The sequence below is a fragment of the Rutilus rutilus genome (assembly GCF_951802725.1).
Source record: "Rutilus rutilus genome assembly, chromosome: 5".
NCBI lineage: Eukaryota > Metazoa > Chordata > Actinopteri > Cypriniformes > Leuciscidae > Rutilus > Rutilus rutilus.
The window spans coordinates 49,276,382-49,298,881 of NC_140213.1; the positions used below are offsets into that span (position 1 = coordinate 49,276,382).

At 40.9% G+C, this 22,500-nt stretch overlaps 2 protein-coding genes across 2 annotated transcripts in view; both read left to right on the forward strand.

The window, feature by feature from the left end:
• Positions 1 to 8,617, forward strand: part of fam219b (family with sequence similarity 219 member B) — an 11,057-nt gene extending 2,440 nt beyond the window's left edge. The window contains exons 4-6 of the mRNA XM_084409288.1: positions 2,340 to 2,414; positions 4,121 to 4,163; positions 6,387 to 8,617. Of these exons, the coding sequence (XP_084265414.1) occupies positions 2,340 to 2,414; positions 4,121 to 4,163; positions 6,387 to 6,536 (268 nt within the window). The 3' untranslated portion in view covers positions 6,537 to 8,617. The remainder of the gene's footprint in view (positions 1 to 2,339; positions 2,415 to 4,120; positions 4,164 to 6,386) is intronic.
• A 933-nt stretch (positions 8,618 to 9,550) lies between these two features.
• The window catches only part of LOC311291211 (AT-rich interactive domain-containing protein 3B), a 56,455-nt gene continuing 43,505 nt past the window's right edge, over positions 9,551 to 22,500 (forward strand). The window contains exons 1-2 of the mRNA XM_084410131.1: positions 9,551 to 9,874; positions 14,059 to 14,619. Coding sequence (XP_084266257.1) covers positions 9,839 to 9,874; positions 14,059 to 14,619 — 597 coding nt within the window. The 5' untranslated portion in view covers positions 9,551 to 9,838. The remainder of the gene's footprint in view (positions 9,875 to 14,058; positions 14,620 to 22,500) is intronic.

Consider the following 22,500-nt stretch of genomic DNA (forward strand, 5'->3'; position numbering starts at 1 on the left):
CGAATAACTTCACATCTGAGGCGTTTAAAGACTCCATTTGTCCATTATTTATTTCTAAAGAAACACGACAATGTATAAAAGGCTCCATTACCTTGTATCTTACGTTATGGCCCCGTAGAAGCAGTTTTTTAAAAGTAGGCTAACGATTGCGTCATAACCACGCGACTCTCTGTCGCACAGTAGAGAGATTACCGTATGGACAGGAGGAGAAGCTCGCGGGCAATCGGGGGGACGTGGAGGCAAAATGGCAAAGTAATTAATCAGAATACTTAGCAAAAGTTGCTCCTGCTCCTAGCTCATGGACAGCTCCTACTCACACTCTCCGTCTCTGCAAGATTCAGAAGGGAATGATTCAGATTTCTCTCAGCACAGCTACTAGAAGACAGACGGGTTGCTCACGTCACATCTACGTCATCAAGCTCAGTGTGAGTCTGCGCAGTACGCTCAGCCATCAGGAAGAGAGTGAGCTCTAATTGACTTCACTTTTCTCCATCTATGGGGTCGCTGTGTCCATTGCTTTTACTGTCTACGGGTGCACCCAATCTTACAGAACAGAGAGTCTGAAGGGGAGTATGCTAATGTCCACTCTTAGTTTCCTTTTCCTCTCTCCTCTTCCTCACACAGGTGTCCCTGAGGGTCTTCCACAGTTTTTTTGCGTCTTCAACTAAACACAGTGCGTTTTGTAATGTCAATACACATTACATGTAACACACGAAGTAACAAGATAAAATCATTCCACTAGAAACTGTAGATATCACACACAGAATGTATAGTAAAAGCAGCCCTAAATAGTCTCACTACATTTTGTTACATGTTCAAAGTAAACACGGTCTCTGTCTCTATCTTTGACGATAATAGTGTTAGCTTTCTCTCCCAGATGTAGTTTAGCCTGCTAGCCTACACAGCACAGGACTACACAACGACTAAAACTATCACACAACACACTCACAGTCGCGATAACCGAGTTGGTTGGCAATGCTACGCCACACATTTGCTGAGTCCCAATTCGCCTACTTATACTGCGCCCTAAAAGTATCTTTTTGTGAAGAAAAAGTACATACTTTTGAGTGTGTAGCAAAAGAGTAGGCAAGCTTTGGGACACAAAGTTACTTCACCGATTAGCATTAAGCTTTGTATCGGTAGAAACCCGGTCGTATTTTGGAATGACGGTGCTTCCCTCCCTCATGTCCCCCTGAGACGAGAGATTTCTGTATTGTGTGTCTGGAAAAAACCTCTGATGACACAAAAATGGTCATTTATCGTCATCAGAGGCTCTTTTGTCCAGAGGCGAGAGACTCCAGCCAGTAGGGGGAGCTCATCCCGCATGTCTTCAACCCGCCCATAGGGGGATCTCACGATAAAACAGCGTCTTTTCAGTTTCGAGTCACTAGTAGCCTAGCTGTATCACATTTCTCCTGATACTGCCCTCTGTAACCGGTAGGCGTGGCTTGGGAGTGTCCTCGTAGGGCAGCGAAACAAGTGCATTCTGGGAGTTGTTGTTTCATCCACATGAGCCAAAAATACATTTTCTGGCTTTTCTCAGTCTAGAAGGCACCAACTTCTAAAATAATTTCACAGTTCTACTACATAAATGACCCAATTTAAATACACATTCATCTTTCCAGCGGTGAAGTATCCCTTTAAATGTTCCCAACTAAGCAAGCCGAAAGCCAAGGCGACAGTGGCGAGGAACCAAAACTCCATTAGTGACAGAATGGAGAAAAAACCCAGACTCAGTCGCTCAGTTCTCCTCTGGCCGATGAACGAACAGTGTGTGATTATGATTCAGGCAGCATTACAGGTCAGAGGTCAGATTGGATCAGAACATTGAGGCCTTCACAGGGCTGATGAGGCTGGCGCTTCAGGGATGCGTCGTGGACGTGTGCAGGCGCAGGTCCATCATCTGATCTGGATTCGGCCCGGATCCGGCTGACTTCAGTAAACCTCGGAATAAACAGATCGACTAACATTAGCGCAGACGCCATTCTTCTCATGATGTAACGAGTACATCAGGTGTTATAGGAAGTGTTCTCGGTTCCGGCTGACCGCATCTATGCAGCCTAATAATCATTTAACTGATTTGAATAATAGAAATGTATAATGTTTAATATGAATGCCAGGTAAAAGAGATGCGTTTAAAGTCTAGATTTGAACTAAGAGAGTGTGTCTGCTTCCCGGACAGTGCTAACCACGATTGACAGCTTTTTCAGGGAACATATACTTGATGTAACATTTGATCCTCATGAAGTATAATTTTGTCCTCTCAGAAACATTGCAGGACTTGTGCCTCCTCTTTCACAGTGGATCATTTCAGTGCTGTTCTTCTCTTCTCTCTGCAGTGTGAAGTTTAATAAGGGATACGCTGCCTTGAGTCAGACAGGAGAAGATTCGCTCATCTCACTGGATTCAGACAGGTGAGACTCCCTGTCCTCCGCTCGATGTTTGTTCGAGGGGTTTTAAGGCTGGAAAACCTATTATTTGATCAGCAATTGCAAGACGATTCCCATGAAAGATCAGGGTTCTCATTTATACAGGGTTCGTACAAGGTGCTTAAAGTACTTGAATTTGACTTTTTGATATTTAAGTCCTGGAAAACAGCCATATTTACGAAGAGGTACAGTACCAGTCAAAAGTTTGGAAACACTACTATTTTTAATGTTTTTGAAAGAAGTCTCTTATGCTCATCAAGCCTGCAGTTAAAAAAAAAAAAAAAAAACAGTAATATTATGAAATATTATTACAATTTAAAATAATGGTTCCCTTTTTTAATATACTTTAAAATGTAATTTATTTTTGTGATGCAAAGCTGAATTTTCATCAGCAAGTACTCCAGTCTTTGGTGTCTTATGATCCTTCAGAAATCATTCTAATATGATGATTTGATACTCAGTTATTATCAATGATGGAAACAGTTGTGCTGTTTTATATATTTTTTTGGAATACTTTTTTCAGGATTCATTGATGAGTAAAACGTTAACAGCATTTATTCATAAAAACAGCATTTATTCAAAATAAAAACATTTCTAACAATATAAACAGCAGCACAACTGTTTCCAACATTGATCATAAATCAGCATATTAGAATGATTTTTGAAGGATCATAAGACACCAAAGACTGGAGTACTTACTGATGAAAATTCAGCTTTGCATCACAAAAATAAATTAAATTTTAAAGTATATTAAAAAAGAGAACCATTATTTTAAATTGTAATAATATTTCATAATATTACTGTTTTTTTTTTAACTGCAGGCTTGATGAGCATAAGAGACTTCTTTCAAAAGCATTAAAAATAGTAGTGTTTCCAAACTTTTGACTGGTACTGTACTTAAAGAGTGCTTGACTTATTTAAATATAATATATATATTAAATTAGATTTTTTTGGAAAACAAACACATATTCACATTTTCACGCAGAATTAACGCTGCAGCCCGTCTTTTCTCGATACGAAGTACGCCAACGATATAATATAAAATATTTTTTATTGAACAATAATACCCATTATAAACTTTGTATTTTAGTATATATTATTAAACACGTTGTAAGTTGTATTTTGGAAACTTGAGTTTAAAAAATCCTAAAGATATTGTTTGATAAGAACGATCTCTGATTGTAGTCCTTGAAAACCAAAAAAGTAGTGCTTGAAAAGTCCTTAAAAGTCCTGGAATTTCTTTGTACGGCATCTGTACGTTTATAACCGTTGCGTCGCACAAAACAGAGCCGTACGCCACTTCCCACGCATGAGTTGTGATTTATAAAAACACACTTGCACCTGCACACACACTCTGATCATGCGTACGAACTACGAACACTCTGGAGACGGAGCGGTCTGGCGACACCGGTGGTGATCTGAGGGATTGACGGCAGATTAAGGAAAACCACTTTAAATCCTCATTATGAGTCCTAATCATGTGTGTGCCACAATCTTCCACTGACTGGGATTTATAAAGGGAAGTTTGCACAGGTTCTGGCGTACACACGCTTTTATAAGTCCGAATATTTTGGGCTTTTGGGCACACAAACGTTTTTAGCAAGGATCCCACGCACAGTTTTATAAATGAGAGCCCTGAAGTGTGTGTTGATGGACTGAGTGATTGATTCCGTGTTGTTTGATTTCATCAGTGATGCGGAGCTGGATTGTTCATCTGGATATTCCTCAGCAGAGGTTAGTTAATGCCTTTATAGGGTTTGGGAAACGGGTAGCCTGACGATTAAAATAATACAGAATTAAATTATCAATTATAAAAGTGTCACTTTTTTATCACAAGTACAGTAAAATCTTATGCAGAGTGTTTGTGTTGTAGAGAAATCTTGATCTTGATGTGACAAGAAGCTGAAATGGCAATACATTAAAATACAAATCAAATGTTCTCTTGTAATTAATACAATATAACAAAAAAATGACCTGTTTTTAGTCATGAAAATCAAGTATGGTGTGAAATCATTGTGAGTCTTGCCAAAATAAGACGATAACGATAACCAAAAGGTTATAAATTGTCATTTTCAGAATGATTTTTTTTTTGCAGCTGATGAATGATAAACATTGACAGCCAATCAGAATCCTGCTTTAACGAGCTCAAGCATTTAAAGAGATAGACTACAAAACTCCTGTGCTTTTAATAATCAGAGCAATATTGTGCGCTGGTGTGGACGTTTCTTAATCAAACTGAATTTAATCAAACTAAATCAAGACCAAATTACAGTTTTCATGAATGATAAACAATCATAATCATACTGGATCATTGTCAAAACATCTTCAACATGTATTAACATGTTCCTTATGTGTTGATCGTGTTGATCATGTGTTCCTCCTCATGTGTTCCTCCTCATGTGTTCCTCCTCATGTGTTGATCATGTGTTCCTCCTCATGTGTTCCTCCTCATGTGTTGATCATGTGTTCCTCCTCATGTGTTCCTCATGTGTTCCTCCTCATGTGTTGATCGTGTTGATCATGTGTTCCTCCTCATGTGTTCCTCCTCATGTGTTGATCATGTGTTCCTCCTCATGTGTTCCTCCTCATGTGTTGATCATGTGTTCCTCCTCATGTGTTCCTCATGTGTTCCTCCTCATGTGTTGATCGTGTTGATCATGTGTTCCTCCTCATGTGTTCCTCCTCATGTGTTGATCATGTGTTCCTCCTCATGTGTTCCTCCTCATGTGTTGATCATGTGTTCCTCCTCATGTGTTCCTCATGTGTTCCTCCTCATGTGTTGATCGTGTTGATCATGTGTTCCTCCTCATGTGTTCCTCCTCATGTGTTGATCATGTGTTCCTCCTCATGTGTTCCTCCTCATGTGTTGATCATGTGTTCCTCCTCATGTGTTCCTCATGTGTTCCTCCTCATGTGTTGATCGTGTTGATCATGTGTTCCTCCTCATGTGTTCCTCCTCATGTGTTGATCATGTGTTCCTCCTCATGTGTTCCTCCTCATGTGTTCCTCATGTGTTCCTCCTCATGTGTTCCTCCTCATGTGTTCCTCATGTGTTCCTCCTCGTGTGTTCCTCATGTGTTCCTCATGTGTTCCTCCTCATGTGTTCCTCCTCATGTGTTCCTCATGTGTTCCTCCTCGTGTGTTCCTCCTCATGTGTTCCTCATGTGTTCCTCCTCATGTGTTCCTCATGTGTTCCTCCTCATGTGTTCCTCATGTGTTCCTCCTCATGTGTTCCTCCTCGTGTGTTCCTCCTCATGTGTTGATCATGTGTTCCTCATATGTTCCTCCTCATGTGTTCCTCATGTGTTCCTCATGTGTTCCTCCTCATGTGTTCCTCCTCATGTGTTCCTCATGTGTTCCTCCTCATGTGTTCCTCCTCATGTGTTCCTCATGTGTTCCTCCTCATGTGTTCCTCATGTGTTCCTCCTCATGTGTTCCTCCTCGTGTGTTCCTCCTCATGTGTTGATCATGTGTTCCTCATATGTTCCTCCTCATGTGTTCCTCATGTGTTCCTCCTCATGTGTTCCTCCTCATGTGTTCCTCCTCATGTGTTCCTCCTCATGTGTTCCTCATGTGTTCCTCCTCATGTGTTCCTCCTCATGTGTTCCTCCTCATGTGTTCCTCATGTGTTCCTCATGTGTTCCTCCTCATGTGTTCCTCCTCATGTGTTCCTCCTCATGTGTTCCTCCTCATGTGTTCCTCCTCATGTGTTCCTCCTCATATGTTCCTCCTCATGTGTTCCTCATGTGTTCCTCCTCGTGTGTTCCTCATGTGTTCCTCATGTGTTCCTCCTCATGTGTTCCTCCTCGTGTGTTCCTCCTCATGTGTTGATCATGTGTTCCTCCTCATGTGTTCCTCATATGTTCCTCCTCATGTGTTCCTCATATGTTCCTCCTCATGTGTTCCTCATGTGTTCCTCCTCATGTGTTCCTCATGTGTTCCTCATGTGTTCCTCAGGTGCACCCGGACCTGAGCCGGCAGCTGCTGAAGGATGGATATCACCTGGATGAAATCCCTGATGATGAGGATCTGGACCTGATTCCCCCGAAAGCCTTGAGCTCCTCCTTCTGCTGCTGCGCTGATGTTTCGTCCTGCTGCGTGCAGTGAAGTGTGCGTGTGTGTGGGTGTGTGTGTGTGGGTGAACGGATCAAAGGGTTCTGCTTGAGTTCTTACAGTGTTTTTAAGAGCACAGAGTCATTTTGTTTGTGATGGTTTAAGCCCCTCGTCGTTCATTCTGTCGGTGTTTTCGACCTGCATGCAAGTTTGATTCACTCACACACGCTATTGTTCGTATCCCATGAAACCGTTTCGCTTCCGCTTCATAAATCACCCTAAAATAAAAGTAAGTAGTTATTTTATTTAAAGTCGCCCTGTGGTGAAAATCCAGCTTTTAATGTTGTTTATGTGTCTATGTGGTGTTTTTAATCTGCTTTAAGACAAACCATGTGTAAGTTCATAAGTCGACACCATTGCTGAGTATTTCCTCCTTAAAACTGCAGTGAACCAAAGACAGTCTCAAAAACACGCTTTGAAATCGCTGGTGTTTCTGACGTCACAAACTACCTTGTAACCAATCAGATCAACGTGTGATCGTCAACCAGTGGATCTCTGAGCTGAGTGAGTGGAGGCGGGGCTCATTTGCATATTCATAGAACCACGCATACTAAATGAGGCAAGGGTGTCGAGTTACATTCAAGACATTTTATGACATGAAGAATATTTTTTTCAAGGAAAAACTTTTAAATATGTAATTTCGGTGATTAAAGATGAGTTTAAAGGGATAAAATTACTGACTACAGGGCGACTTTACAATTATGCATAGGATCATAACCACAGCATTAGTAAGATGTTTTGCACAATTACATTATTTTATTTCTTCTTTCTTACGTTTATTGGTAATACTTTACAATAAGGTCTCATTTGCTAACATTAATGTTCATGTTAGTTCACAGTGCAATAACTAATGTAACTACATGTATTCATAAATGTTGAGATTGACATTTAGTTATATTATTAAATGCTGTAGAAGTTCATGTTAACTAATATTAACCTTATTGTTAAGTATTAACAGTTTATTTATCCGAATTCTCATTAACGTAATGCCAAAGATCTCATTCTCATGGCTGTAATCATGTCATAACACTAAATATTATTAAATATAAATTGTCAAATATTTCTACATCATGGTAGTATTTGTTGCGCTGCCTTTGTTTGAAATCTTTCACAAAAGCGTATTACAGTTATGAAGTTCAGCATTGAGAATAACAGACTTCAGTTACAACATCAATATTTAGTTTGTTTTTGGGGTGAAATATGATTAGGACGCTTGAATGAGATTCATGCATATTTGACTAGTGACGTGTTTCTGTCTTTATTGAGTTTTTTTGTCTAATCATCGTTTCGCTCCAGAAAGCCACTGTTTACGGCTGATGTTTCAGAAAGGAACTGAAGACTAAAGTGGGATCTGAAAGAAAAGAAATTACCCATGATTCTCCAGTGCAGCGTTTGGGGAAGTGCAGTGTTACTGAAAGCTGACACACACTGCTGAGTTAAACGAGATAAGTGTGTGTGTGTGTGTCTGGTTGTGTGTGTGTGTGTGTGTGTGTGTGTGTGTGTGTTTGGAGTTTCAGGACTCTTTTGAAAAGTGTTTAATAACTTTTTTATATTCTCTCTCTGTAAACATGTACTTTGAGCACTAAAGCTTTACGACATCTGTCGGATTCTCTGTTACTCTCTGATAGAAGGAAGGATGTTGTTTATAACGTGAAGCGAGACGACGCGAGTTGTTACTATAGTTAAACACTTGCTGTGAGATATAGATATGTTATTTTGTATTTAAAATTGCATAATCGAGAATTTTATCTGCCCTTTAAATAATGCAAAACATTGGATTGAGTGTAACAGTGGAGTGAGTGTGTGTGTGTGAGTGTGCGTGTGTGTGTGTGTGTGACTGTTAGAGTGACTGTGTCTTAGAGTGTGTATGTGTGTGTGTGTGAGAGAGAGAGAGAGAGAGATTTGGTCAGACTGGACAATCTTCAACACTATGCAATAAAACACTTCAATTCTTCACTCTGTAGCCACAGCAAACCAGTTACTGACTTTAACATGCAATAACTTTTATTTTGTTGTAAGAAAAATATTATTTGTATGTATCAATGTTTTATGAAATTAAAGGAAACACTAAAACTTTGTCTGTGGTGCTCATTATAAACTGTCGAGCTGACAGAAGGATGTTAAATAACGTTGGCTTGTGCTAACCTGTGAAGTTGCGCCGACTGCGCATGTCCACCAGAGGTCGCTGCTGTGACAGTCACTCAATTCAGTTCTACTCAGTCTCTATTCACTCTCATAAACTGCTTCTTTTTTCGTCATGCGTTTGATTCTTGCACTTGAAATCTTATCAGTGGCTTTTGAACCAATAAAACATGCTGTAATGAGAGCCTTTCATTAAATAAAACAGTAAAAATAGAGAGTCCTTCATTAATGTCCTCATTTCAGCATCTCTCATTATTAACAGATACATTGTAATTTGCAAATAATCACGTTCATCTGATTTTCATTTTCATCTGATGTCCAGGAAATGCTCTCTATGAAGGAGGTTAACTAGGTTTAAGAAACGGCCATAGTGTATTCAAGCAATAAGTAAAGTGTAAATATATATATATTTTTGGTTATACTTTATTGTAAGGTGTTGTGTCATTGTTACAGTGTAATTATATATTTAAGTACTGAGTAATAAGCAACTACACGTACTATAGCTTTAGGGTAGGGTTAGGGTTTGGTTGAGGGTTAGTTGCATGTAATTATGCATCATTTACTGTTATTATGTAACATATGTAACAAGGACACTGTAAAATAAAGTGTTACCATATTTTTATATTTATTTTATATTATATTATTATAGAAGCATCTGGTTTCAAAACATTCTTTAAATGAGTTTATATTTGTAATTTGGTGTTTTTCGAATACCACCACATCCACATGCATTATTCCACCAGTGTGTGTGTGTGTGTGTGTGTGTTTGGCAGATGCGCGCTGTGAACTCATTCCGCGCAGTGCGTGCAGGTCGCGCGCGCTCGCTCGCTCGCTCTCGTGAAAGCCTGGTTTCAAGGTGGGGGCGCGCGGCGCGTCGCGGAAACGCCAGAGAGACGCGAGCGGAGCGGAAGGGACTGGAGCTGATTCTACAGGGAGTTGAACGCGTTGAACGCCGGGCGTCTCGGAGTGTGTGTGTGTGTGTGTGTTCGCGGTTCTGCTCGCTTTAAACGGAGCGCACTGGAGTGTCACGCGCTCGCTCACCGGAGGAACGGGAAAGCGCCGCCGGTGCGCGTGCACAATTCACCGAGAGTTACCGAGCAACAACAGCAAAAAAAAAATAGAAAGAGCCGAGAGGAACGGAACGGAACGGAGGAATGGTAGAGAACAGCGGCAGCAGCAAAACACAGATGGTGAGTCCGTGTAACTTAGTTTAAATGTTCATAATGTTGCTTAACTAGTATCTCAGCTGGTGAACTCGGTTAAACATTCTCATTAATGAGTGTAAATCAGTCTGACACACTGTATCATCATCATCATCATCACATCTGTGTGTGTGTTTCTGTTTCTGTTTCTGTTGTTTTTATATTTAACTGCCCTGCAAAAAAATAGCATATTCGTATTTAGCTTGTCTTATTTTTTAATTACTATATAACATCGTTAAAACAAGTTAAGCAAAATATCATGAAATAGTGACGGACGTTTTCAGTGAATATTTAAGTGATTTTATAAATGAATTTTTTAATGTTTTGACAGATATTGTTTGTGCATTGTGGCAAAACATGTGAAATGATTGTGCATCTATAAACGATGCACTTCTGCTTATAAAGTACATGTATTTTGAGGGCGTTTATGACAAGAGAAAAGTGATAAATATAGATATTAGCGCTGATTCTCTGTCCCCACCCTTTACACCCACAGAAACACTCTGAGATTCTCATTATTAGTCTCTTTATGAAGCTGTTTTTGTCTTGGTGACCCACAATGGTGCTGATTTCAGGTTTTACTATCATTGTGGTCACACACACACACACACACACACACACACACACAAACACTCTCTCTCTCTCTCTCTCTCTCTCATACTCACTCAAACAAACACACACACACTCAAACAAACATACTCTCTCACTCACACACACACACACACACACACACACACACACACACACACACACACACACTCAAACAAACATACTCTCTCACTCAAACACACACACACACACACACACACACACACTCAAACAAACATACTCTCACACACACACACACACACACACACACACACACACACACACACACACACTCACTCAAACACACACACTCTCTCTCACACACACACACACACACACACACACACACACACACACACACACACACTCTCTCACTTGCGCACGCAAACACACACACTCTCTCACTCTCACTCACATACACACACACACACACTCACTCACTCACACACACACACTCTCACTCGCGCACTCGCACAAACACACACACACACACACACACTCACACAAACACACACACAGTGCCAGATGCACACACACACTGGTTTCATTAGGCCTCTGCTTTGATCCACCGCTGAACTCTTTTAGTCATATTATATTCCCTTAAACCACATCACTCTTTTTTTTTTTCCACTAAAGTATGAAACTAATCTGTAGATTTGACACACTGAATCAAGCTTGTTTTGTTTCAGATATTAGCCAGTTGTTATTCTGTAACCTGTAAATCAGGATGATGATCCGCTGTCAGATGTTTTCTGGTTTCCTTAAATATGCAGGTTTATCAGGACAGACGAGTGAAATAACCTGCATATCTCACACACACCGGACAGGGATGAGTGTTTGATCACTGAACGCTGCTGTTTATAATCTTGATTTTTCTGATTTAAATTGATCAAATTGTGTTCGTTTTTTTGCATTGGCATTTTGGATGTCAATCATACGTGATCGTTTTCAGTCGAGATTTGCTTGTATTTTTAAGAAAAGAGCATTCAAGTAAAAATGTTGCTTATGACTTGATGAGATGCATGTATTTAATGTGCTGTATTGTGTATTGTTAGACTGATATATTACAATAATGATCAATAACTGCATGCAATTTTGCTTATTTTCATTCTAACGTCGGTTCCATATTTTGCAGTCAGATGGCAAGACATTTCATGCTTTCAAATGTTTAAATACATGTGCATATAAAATGCATATTAATCTAAATTCAGGTTTTTTTTTGCTATTTGCTGCAATGATTAAATAATCATGTTTTCTGGATCTCTTAGAATAAATACCAGCCATTAAAAACCCATTTCAGTGTTAATAATTACCATGACAATTAGCCCACCACAAAAAAATAAGAAGTTGCATTTTTAGCAATGCATCTGTATATGTGTCAGAAAAACATATTTATTGATGATTCGATCTTTGTCAGCGCATGGTAATTCTTGCGTTATTGACTACGTTTGCATGTGCACCATGTGATTATTTCCAATAATCAGAATTAATCGCAGTAAGACCGTTTACATTTATTCTGACTATTCTCTGAGAATTGTGATTATTATTACCATCATTATTCACACAATGCACAACACTAATGATGCACACAGATTTTTCTCTATTTCAATGTCTTTGTCATTATATTCATGTTATTCATATATATATATATATTCATTCAATGCACACTTTGTTTAGAGTGGAATAGATGCGATTAAAGTGTTTACGTGCATGTTTATCGCAACATGTTTTACTATGATTATGGTTGCTCCAATTATGAGCTTAATTGCATGAATTTGATCTAATTATTGTGTTTACAATATTGCCTGAATCTGATTATAATTGCATTATGAGGCTGCAATGCAAACCTGGTGACATCAGCAGGCCAAATGTTTATGTTTGCTAAACAAAAGTGCATGCATACGATCAGTGCCGGCGAGATTCCACGAGCTCATCCCATAACAGACTTATCATGTTGCCAAAACACTTGCAGCTTAAAGGGGTGGTTGAATATGATTTGACTTTTCTAACTTTAGTTAGTGTTTTAGTAACTTTATGTTGCAGTTTGAGCATAAACAACATCTGCAAAGTTACGACGCTCAAAGTTCAAACTCAAAGCAACGGGAGATATTTGCTTTTAGAAATCGATTTTTAAGGACTACAACAAACGGCTGGTAGGGACTATTCACGAGTTAGTGACATCACTAACCCTAAAATGTACATAAACCCCGCCCCAATTTATAGATTATCAATATAGAATATGCTAATCAGTGACTAGAAGATAGTTAACTCCACATCAGCAACATAAATTCATCAACTAACCATTCAGAGACGTCCTGTTGCTTCTACATGTTGTCACTTCTTCTCGAGTCTCTCCATCTTTGTCTGACTCCGGTTTGAACATAAGACTAAAAGTTTTTGGAATTTTCAGTGTGTATGTGTGTGTGTATGAGGTAATCGGAGCTGCTAACACACACATGAGCTCTTGAAGCTCCGCCCCCTGTGCCAGGAGCAGCAGCTCATTTGCATTTAAAGGAACAGACACAAAAAGGCACGTTTTTGCTCACCCTCAAAAAGTGACAATTTTAACATGCTATATAAAAATATCTGTGGGGCATTTTGAGCTAAAACTTCACACACACACTCGGGGGACATCAGAGACTTATTTTACATCTTGTGAAAAGTGCATTATATGAGCCCTTTAAATCAAGAGAAATAACGCGGGTTTAGTGCATGCCGAGTTAAAGGTGACATATTATGCCCCTTTTCACAAGATGTAATATAAATCTATGGCGTCCCCAGAGTGTGTCTGTGAAATTTCAGCTCAAAATACCAGATCATTTATTAAAGCTTGTCAAATTTGCCCCTTTTGGGGTGTGAGCAAAAACGCAGCATTTTTGTGTGTGTCCCTTTAAATGCAAATGAGCTGTTGCTCCGCCTCCGTTCAGAAGAGGGCGGAGTCTTTACACCAGCTTCAGAAACTCCAGCAATAACAGAACAGGCCAATCTCACTCATCCAGAATCCCAGAATAACCAGTAGCGAGAGCAGCCTTACGGAGAGACTCAGGAAGAGCTTCTGAATGTTAGTGGAGACATTTATGTAGTTGTTGTGGAGTTACACTGATCATCTCATCATCATGTTGAACTTCTCCACAAGTGTCCACAGTTCCTGAGGTCTTTATAAGACAGCGGTGACATGTTCTGGTCAATAGTGTTCAGTGCTCGTCTGTGCTCAACCACAGAACAGTTTCAGGCTTTGCTGGATCTTCTGCCATTGCGTTAGAACTGGTCACTGTTGTCGCTTGTGAAACCAGATGTCGGCTGGTGTGTGTAAACGTGCAGATTAAAGGCCGGTAATATTATAATAAGATCCTCTTCATACGTCAGAATGGGAGCGAAATCTGATCGTTTTATTTTCTGACATGCTTGCAGAGAAAGGCTCACCAGAACACAGTTACTGGGTTTCACTTTTCACGTTTTCTGGGTTGGTAGAAGCACTGGTTATAGCACTTAAACAGCACTCAGATTTTTCTTGATACGTCCACTTGATAAGTTTCTTGATAGTTTGAGTGTTCAGGTCATTGATGTCTTCTTCTGTCTCTCAGGAGGCCGGTTTGTCGGGTGGCCTGAAGCTGGAGGCCATGATGGAGCATCTCCAGCGTCAGCAACAGGCGCGTGTGGAGAGCGAGCACAAGGAGCGACGGCTTCGAGAAGCTCACATCATGTACGCGCAGCAGGTCGCGGCTCAACAGGCCATCCTAGCCGCCGCTAGGGCTTCTGGAGCCGGCTTCATGAGCAGCGGACAGCTCGCTCAACTCTCTCTCGTCTCCAATCAGAGCAGCGCCGAGGACGAGCGCGGCCGAGACTCAGATTCAGATGATGATGATGATGATGATGAGATGATGGAGGGTGATGAAGGCAGCGAGGAAGACGAGCGGACGGCGAGTGGACTGGAGTTTCTCAGGAATCAGACGCTGGCGCTTCAACAAGGAGCCGTACGTTTACCCGGACGCCCGATCGTAAGCTTCCCGGACCCCAGAAGAGCCCCGTCGACCGCCGTCAGGGTGAAAGAGGAACCCGAGGACGATCTCTCGCCGGTCGAACGCCCTTCAGCCGCGTCTCCGGACGCACGCGCGGAGTGGAACTACGACGAGCACTTTAAAGCGGTAAGAGAGACTGAGCTGTGCACCACGAACAATGATGTTCTTGTTTCAATGACGTTCTTAAATCAAGATGCATTTACTGGAGAAGAAGCAAAATGACTGAAGATGTAAATTGAAAAATGGATGGACATGAAGTGAGTTTATGCTTAAAACAAGATCAAATATCTGCCAGTGGGGTCAGAAAAATAATCTTGTTTTCTCTTTGAATTAAGTTTATTTGGCAGATATTTGTTCTTGTTTCAAGCACAGACTGACTTAAAGTCTGTAGTCAGTAATTTTATCCCTTAAAACTCATCTTTGATCACCATAATTACATATTTAAACGTTTTTTCTTTGAAAAATATTCTTCATGCCTTGAAATATCTTGAATGTAACTCGACACCCTTGCCTCATTTAGTATGTGCGGTTCTATGAATATGCAAATGAGCCCCGCCTCCACTCCCTCAGCTCAGAGATCCACTGGTTGACGATCACACGTTGATCTGATTGGTTACAAGGTAGTTTGTGACGTCAGAAACACCAGCGATTTCAAAGCGTGTGTTTGAGACTGTCTTTGGTTCACTGCAGTTTTAACCCATTTAATCCCAAATTTTTCTCAGACACAAAAATATCCAAATCATGTGTCATTAGTATCCCTTTGAAACAATCAATTATAATTTTTTTAAATTTTCATGGAAAAGTATGTGAAAAAGTGTGTTTTATGATCGGTCACAATTGTGACCGGTGGGATACTGTGTTGTATCAACCATTGGACAGACTGAATATAGGTCTATTTGACCTGTGCGTTTGTTTGTGTGTTTGTTTGTGTGTGTGTTTGTGTGTGTGTGTTTGTGTGTGTGTGTGTGTGTGTTTTTGTGTGTGTTTTTGTGTTTTTGTGTGTGTGACTGTGTGTGTGCGTGTGCATAAGAGTGTATAAAATCCTTATAAAATCCTTGAGGCCACGAGATACTATCTTGAGGCAACGAGAAACTATCTTGAGGCCACGGGATAGTGTCTGGAGGCCACGGGATAGTGTCTGGAGGCCACGGGATAGTGTCTGGAGGCCACGGGATAGTGTCTGGAGGCCACGGGATATTGTCTGCAGGCCACGGGATAGTGTCTGGTGGCCACGGTATAGTGTCTGGAGGCCTCGGGATAGTGTCTGGAGGCCACGGGATAGTGTCTCGAGGCCACGGGATAGTGTCTGGAGGCCTCGGGATAGTGTCTGGAGCCCGCGGGATAGTGTCTGGAGCCCGCGGGATAGTGTCTGGAGGCCTCGGGATAGTGTCTGGAGGCCTCGGGATAGTGTCTGGAGGCCTCGGGATAGTGTCTGGAGGCCACGGGATAGTGTCTGGAGGCCACGGGATAGTGTCTGGAGGCCACGGGATAGTGTCTGGAGGCCACGGGATAGTGTCTGGAGGCCACGGGATAGTGTCTGGAGGCCACGGGATAGTGTCTGGAGGCCACGGGATAGTGTCTGGAGGCCTCGGGATAGTGTCTGGAGGCCACGGGATAGTGTCTGGAGGCCACGGGATAGTGTCTGGAGGCCACGGGATAGTGTATCGAGGCCACGGGATAGTATCTTGAGGCCACGGGATAGTGTCTGGAGGCCACGGGATGGTATCCTGAGGTCACGAGATGGTATCTCGAGGCCACGGGATACTGTCTCGAGGCCACGGGATAGTGTCTCGAGGCCACGGGATAGTGTCTGGAGGCCACGGGATAGTGTCTCGAGGCCACGAGATAGTGTCTGGAGGCCACGGGATAGTGTCTGGAGGCCACGGGATAGTGTCTGGAGGCCACGGGATAGTGTCTGGAGGCCACGGGATAGTGTCTGGAGGCCACGGGATAGTGTCTGGAGGCCACGGGATAGTGTCTGGAGGCCACGGGATAGTGTATCGAGGCCACGGGATAGTATCTTGAGGCCACGGGATAGTGTCTGGAGGCCACGGGATGGTATCTCGAGGTCACGAGATGGTATCTCGAGGCCACGAGATACTATCTCGAGGCCACGCGATAGTATCTCGAGGCCACGGGATAGTGTCTCGAGGCCACGGGATAGTGTCTCGAGGCCACGGGATAGTGTCTCGAGGCCACGGGATAGTGTCTCGAGGCCACGGGATAGTGTCTCGGGGCCACGGGATAGTGTCTGGAGGCCTCGGGATAGTGTCTGGAGGCCACGGGATAGTGTCTGGAGGCCACGGGATAGTGTCTGCAGGCCACGGGATAGTGTCTGGAGGCCACGGGATAGTGTCTGGAGGCCACGGGATAGTGTCTGACCCACGGGATAGTGTCTGGAGGCCTCGGGATAGTGTCTGGAGGCCACGGGATAGTGTCTCGAGGCCACGGGATAGTGTCTCGAGGCCACGGGATAGTGTCTCGAGGCCACGGGATAGTGTCTCGAGGCCACGGGATAGTGTCTCGAGGCCACGGGATAGCGGGATAGTGTCTCGAGGTCACGGGATAGTGTTTGTGTGTAAAATTAGGTAGAAAGTTAGGTAGCAGCAGAAAGTAAGGTAGAACAGTTAGCCTATGTGTATTAGCATGTAGATACAATGGGTTATCCCACCGGTCACTATTGTTGCCGTTGACATGTTTGTGAGTTCTATGACCACATTAAATAAAGTTGAGTAATTGCAAATGCATATATCAATACTAGACACCTTAAACATGATGTGTACCAAAAATCTATGTCCTATCTTTATGTTAACATACTTTAATAACCTTTTCTTTGGGAGCTTTCTTGCTGCCATCCTCTTCTCTTGGCGCAAACAGGAAGTAAACAGCTCTGGTCATGTGACAATTTACAGTAAACATGCGACACTGCACATATTTCATTGAGACCCTTTATTATTTCAATATCTGCTGGAAATGCATTGATAGATCATTCAGTAACATTTTTATAGCCTTAGAAATGAAACATTTTTTTACGGTCACTATTGTGACCGGTGGGATTAAATGGGTTAAGGAGGAAATACTCAGCAATGGAGTCGACTTATGAACTTACACATGCTTTGTCTTAAAGCAGATTAAAAACACCACATAGACACATAAACTACATTAAAAGCTGGATTTACACCACAGGGGGACTCTAAGTAAATTTAAGTTGCTTTTGGTTCCTCTTTCATCTGCCAATGGAGTCAGAAAAATTGACAGATATAAAAAATTTATTGTTTTAAGCTCAAACTCACTTCATTTTGATACATTTTCAGCAAAAAAAGACTTAAAATCCAACACAATTTTGCTTCTCCAGTAAATGTATCTTGATTTAAGAACGTTCAGGTATTTGTGCTGGAAAACAAGACAGAATTATATTTTTTTCATATCCTCTAATACAGAATTTGTTTGTTAAATGCAGTAAATGTTATTAATAATAGTATATTAAACAGAAACTTTCTGCCACTTTGGTTTTTGACATGATAATCGAGTTCAAGCAACAGTTTTGTTAAAGTTGTGAACCCGTCATTATTCTCATTCATCTTCATATTGGCAGTGTTTATTAGTGCATCTGTTTAGGAAGTGCAGTTTGATGAGTCTGTCGTTGCAGTGGTTCAGTCAGTCATGATTTCTCCCTCTCTTCACACACATGTCTCGAGTGTTTGTGTTTGGTTTTGTCTCTGATCCGCTCACGCGTGTGTGTCGCTGGAACACAGCCGGACTCTTCACTTCACTTATTTGTTCTGTTACGCTCCTGCCAAACGCTGAGTCGACTTTGGCCGGCGTCCAGGCTGTGTAAAGATACATTTGGCCCAATTTTGTCAGTTGACACGTGGGAGTGTTTGTGCACGTGTGCAGTGTGTGTGTCACGAGCTACACGGTAGCCGCGGCGCTACGATCTGCAGCATAATGCATGTTTCCTTCAGAACGTATTGATTTGAATGGGAACGAGGTTTTGTGAACGTGATTCTCTGACATGCAGCTAAAATGTGCAAACCTGAACTTCTAATGCAATGCATTCTGATGTTTCCTTTCCACAGTCCCACAATGCACCTTGCGTGTTGTTCTAGTGTGCAGGCGCCCTTAATGTCATCATGCAATGCATTTGCAACCATTTTGCTTAGATGATTTATGAAGCTGAATAAATTAGGGGTGTAACGATGCCCTCATGTCAGGATACTATATTATTGCGATACTCCAAAACACATGATACAAGGTTAACAAAAAATGTACTGTTGATTAAAATGCTGAATTTGATATTACATTGTGTGTGTAAATGAATAGTCTTGGACTTGGTGCTGAAACCCAAAGCACAGGACAATAGAGACACCAGAATAACAATATTCATGATTCTGAAGCTGAAAATTTATTTTAGATGAATATGTTTGCACTCTTTCACTGACTAGATATAATTAAAATAATGTGATTAAATATTCCCACATTGCATTATTATACATTATATTCAACATTATATATAGTAGTTTAATGTAGTACTGATGCTAAAACTCTGAAAACGTGCATTTCTTTTCACAGTCATCTTTATTTTGGGTGAACTACACACCATACATATTGTTGCATTTTTGTATTGCGATATATTGTGACACGACACACGATATATTGTTACACCCCTAGAATAAACACATGTATGCATTTAGTAGTTGTTGTTTAGTAGTTTAATAGTCATGTTGATTCCATCCATGATTTTCTCCAGAATAACATGCTCTGATGAATCGGTCACAGTGAGACCAGACACATGGGCTGAACAGACAGTGAATGGAGTCAGTTTTGATTTCAGATGGACTGAAGGCTGAATATAAATCTGTTGACGTCTTGCTGTGAACCAGGCGATCTGTCGAGAGCTTGAAGAGCCTCTGATGTGATTAAAGGCCTGGAGCTGCTTATTTATAGAGGCAACATCCATTCTACTTTCCCCATATAGAACAGCGGTGTGGAAATGGACAATCCTCACAGCCGAGGGAGAGACTAGTGGATAATACGAAGAGTCCGGAGTCCTACTTATGATTCTGGAAGTCAGAATTACGATGCAATGAGCAAAAGCTGATTTTGATTGAATTGGATGCATTGAGCGATTCATTTATCTTATATATATATATTAAATGTGTGCAATTTGCTCTTCCTTTCTATATATATATATGCATAGAAATGAAGAGCAAATTGCACACAATTTGTGTTAAATGAGTCATATTTTCTGCCCAGATTCATATGCAATTAATCGTTAGCAAAATGCATGCAACAGTGACTCTAAAGTGACTAAAACCAATTTGCAATCATGATGATTCTTTAATTAAATTCTTGAATGCATATTTTTCATACAATTGCGACTTTGTTTCTTACAATTGCGAGTTTACATACGTGACATAAAGTCAGAATTGTGAGAGAAAAACTCGCAATTCTGAGGAAAAAAGTCAGATTTTTTTCCTTAGAATTGGACTTTGTTATTATGACTTTATGCATGTTATACGGTCAGAATTGCGAGAGAGAGTTTATTTCTCGCAATTCTGACTATATCTCGCAATTCTGACTTTATATCTCATAATTGTGAGATAAAAAGGCACAATTATGCTTTAAAATGTTTTATTCTGTGGCGGAAACGAGCTTCCATATAAATAAGTCACATCATGTTTGCAAATGCATTGCATGATGACATTAAGAGCATCTGCACACTAGTAAAACATTCTTAGGCATTATAGTGTTGCTCGTCCGATCTCATAGACTCCGTCAGTCTGATATAAAGGCATCAGAGACACTGAGTCTGATCTGAAGGGTTAAACTGAAGCATGAATGATTTCTCAAACCCTGATCAGACTGTCAGTGGGAGGAGGAGGAGATGTTCGTCTCTCTCTGTGTGTCGTGTGTTTTATGTGTTCTGTCATTATGTGTGGCCAGTGGTGTATAATGACACTCTTCATGGTTCCAGTCTCAGGTTGCGAGGTTGGAGGGGGAAGGTTCAGAGACACGCTCTCGTTTTAATGGCATCTCTGTGAGTTTTAATGACAGCTGCTGTAAATTCCTTCCTGAAGCAAACAGACAGGGTGTCGTGTTCAGATGCTCAGATGCTTGATTGATCAATCACAAGACTGGTTTCTATGTGAAAGTTTTCAAATATAATTGATTCAAAGCTGAATTTTCAGCATCATTACTCCAGTCTTCAGTGTCATTCTGATGAATATACTGTGTTCCTCTGAATGACTATTTCTTCTGTAAAACACAAAAGTAGATATTTTGAGAAATGTCTCTTTTTTTTTTCTTTTTTTTTTCATGCAATTGAAAACATCAATGGGGTCCAGTGTCATTTAGTCCTCTGTGTTCTTCAAAACATCTCCTTTTATGTTCCACAAAAGAAAGTTATACAGGTTTGAAACAACATGAGGGCAAGTAAATGATGACAGAATGTTAATGCAAAAACTATATTATAATAATGCACTCTTAGAAATAAAGGTTCAGTGGGTTCTATATAGATCTCTAGAGTTCTTGGTTTAATTTTAAAGAACCCTTTATGCCAGAAAGGTCCTATATAAGGAGAAATGCCTTAAATGATTGCATAATACATTCATGTTTAATGGGTTCTTTCAAATGTTCTAGTGATAAAGTATGTTAATGAGCTGTTTAATTCATAATTCAATAAAAATAAAAAATTATTTAAAACAATTAATTAAAACTAAATACAAAAAATGATCCCATCATGGGAAAAGATTCTACATATGAAATGTCTGACAGAACCCTTTAAAGTTCTACATATGAAGCGCCTGATGTTACCCTTTAAGGTTCTACATATGAAGCGCCTGACGGAACCCTTTAAGGTTCTACATATGAAGCGCCTGACGGAACCCTTTAAGGTTCTACATATAATCTCCTGACGGAACCCTTTAAGGTTCTACGTATGAAGCGCCTGATGGAACCCTTTAAGGTTCTACATATAATCTCCTGACGGAACCCTTTAAGGTTCTACATATGAAGCACCTGACAGAACCCTTTAAGGTTCTACATATAATCTCCTGATGGAACCCTTTAAGGTTCTACGTATGAAGCGTCTGACGGAACCCTTTAAGGTTCTACATATAATCTCCTGATGGAACCCTTTAAGGTTCTACGTATGAAGCACCTGACAGAACCCTTTAAGGTTCTACATATAATCTCCTGATGGAACCCTTTAAGGTTCTACGTATGAAGCGCCTTATGGAACACTTTAAGGTTCCACATATGAAGCACCTGACAGAACCCTTTAAGGTTCTACATATAATCTCCTGACGGAACCCTTTAAGGTTCTACATATGGAGCGCCTGACTAAACCCTTTAAGGTTCTATATATGAAGCGCCTGACGAAACCCTTTAAGGTTCTACATATGGAGCGCCTGACGAAACCCTTTAAGGTTCTACGTATGAAGCGCCTGATGGAACCCTTTAAGGTTCTACATATAATCTCCTGACGGAACCCTTTAAGGTTCTACATATGAAGCACCTGACAGAACCCTTTAAGGTTCTACATATAATCTCCTGATGGAACCCTTTAAGGTTCTATGTATGAAGCGTCTGACGGAACCCTTTAAGGTTCTACATATAATCTCCTGATGGAACCCTTTAAGGTTCTACGTATGAAGCGCCTTATGGAACACTTTAAGGTTCCACATATGAAGCACCTGACAGAACCCTTTAAGGTTCTACATATAATCTCCTGACGGAACCCTTTAAGGTTCTACATATGGAGCGCCTGACGGAACCCTTTAAGGTTCTACATATGGAGCGCCTGACGAAACCCTTTAAGGTTCTACGTATGAAGCGCCTGACGGAACCCTTTAAGGTTCTAGAATCTTTTCTTCTAAGAGTGCAGTTTTCATTTCTTCAATCTAGTAAACAAACCATTTTCATTCAGCTGAATAAGAATCAGTGAAAGATTCAATTCAACAAGTGTGAGAGGTTAATGACTTGTGCGTGTGCGTGTGTGTGTGT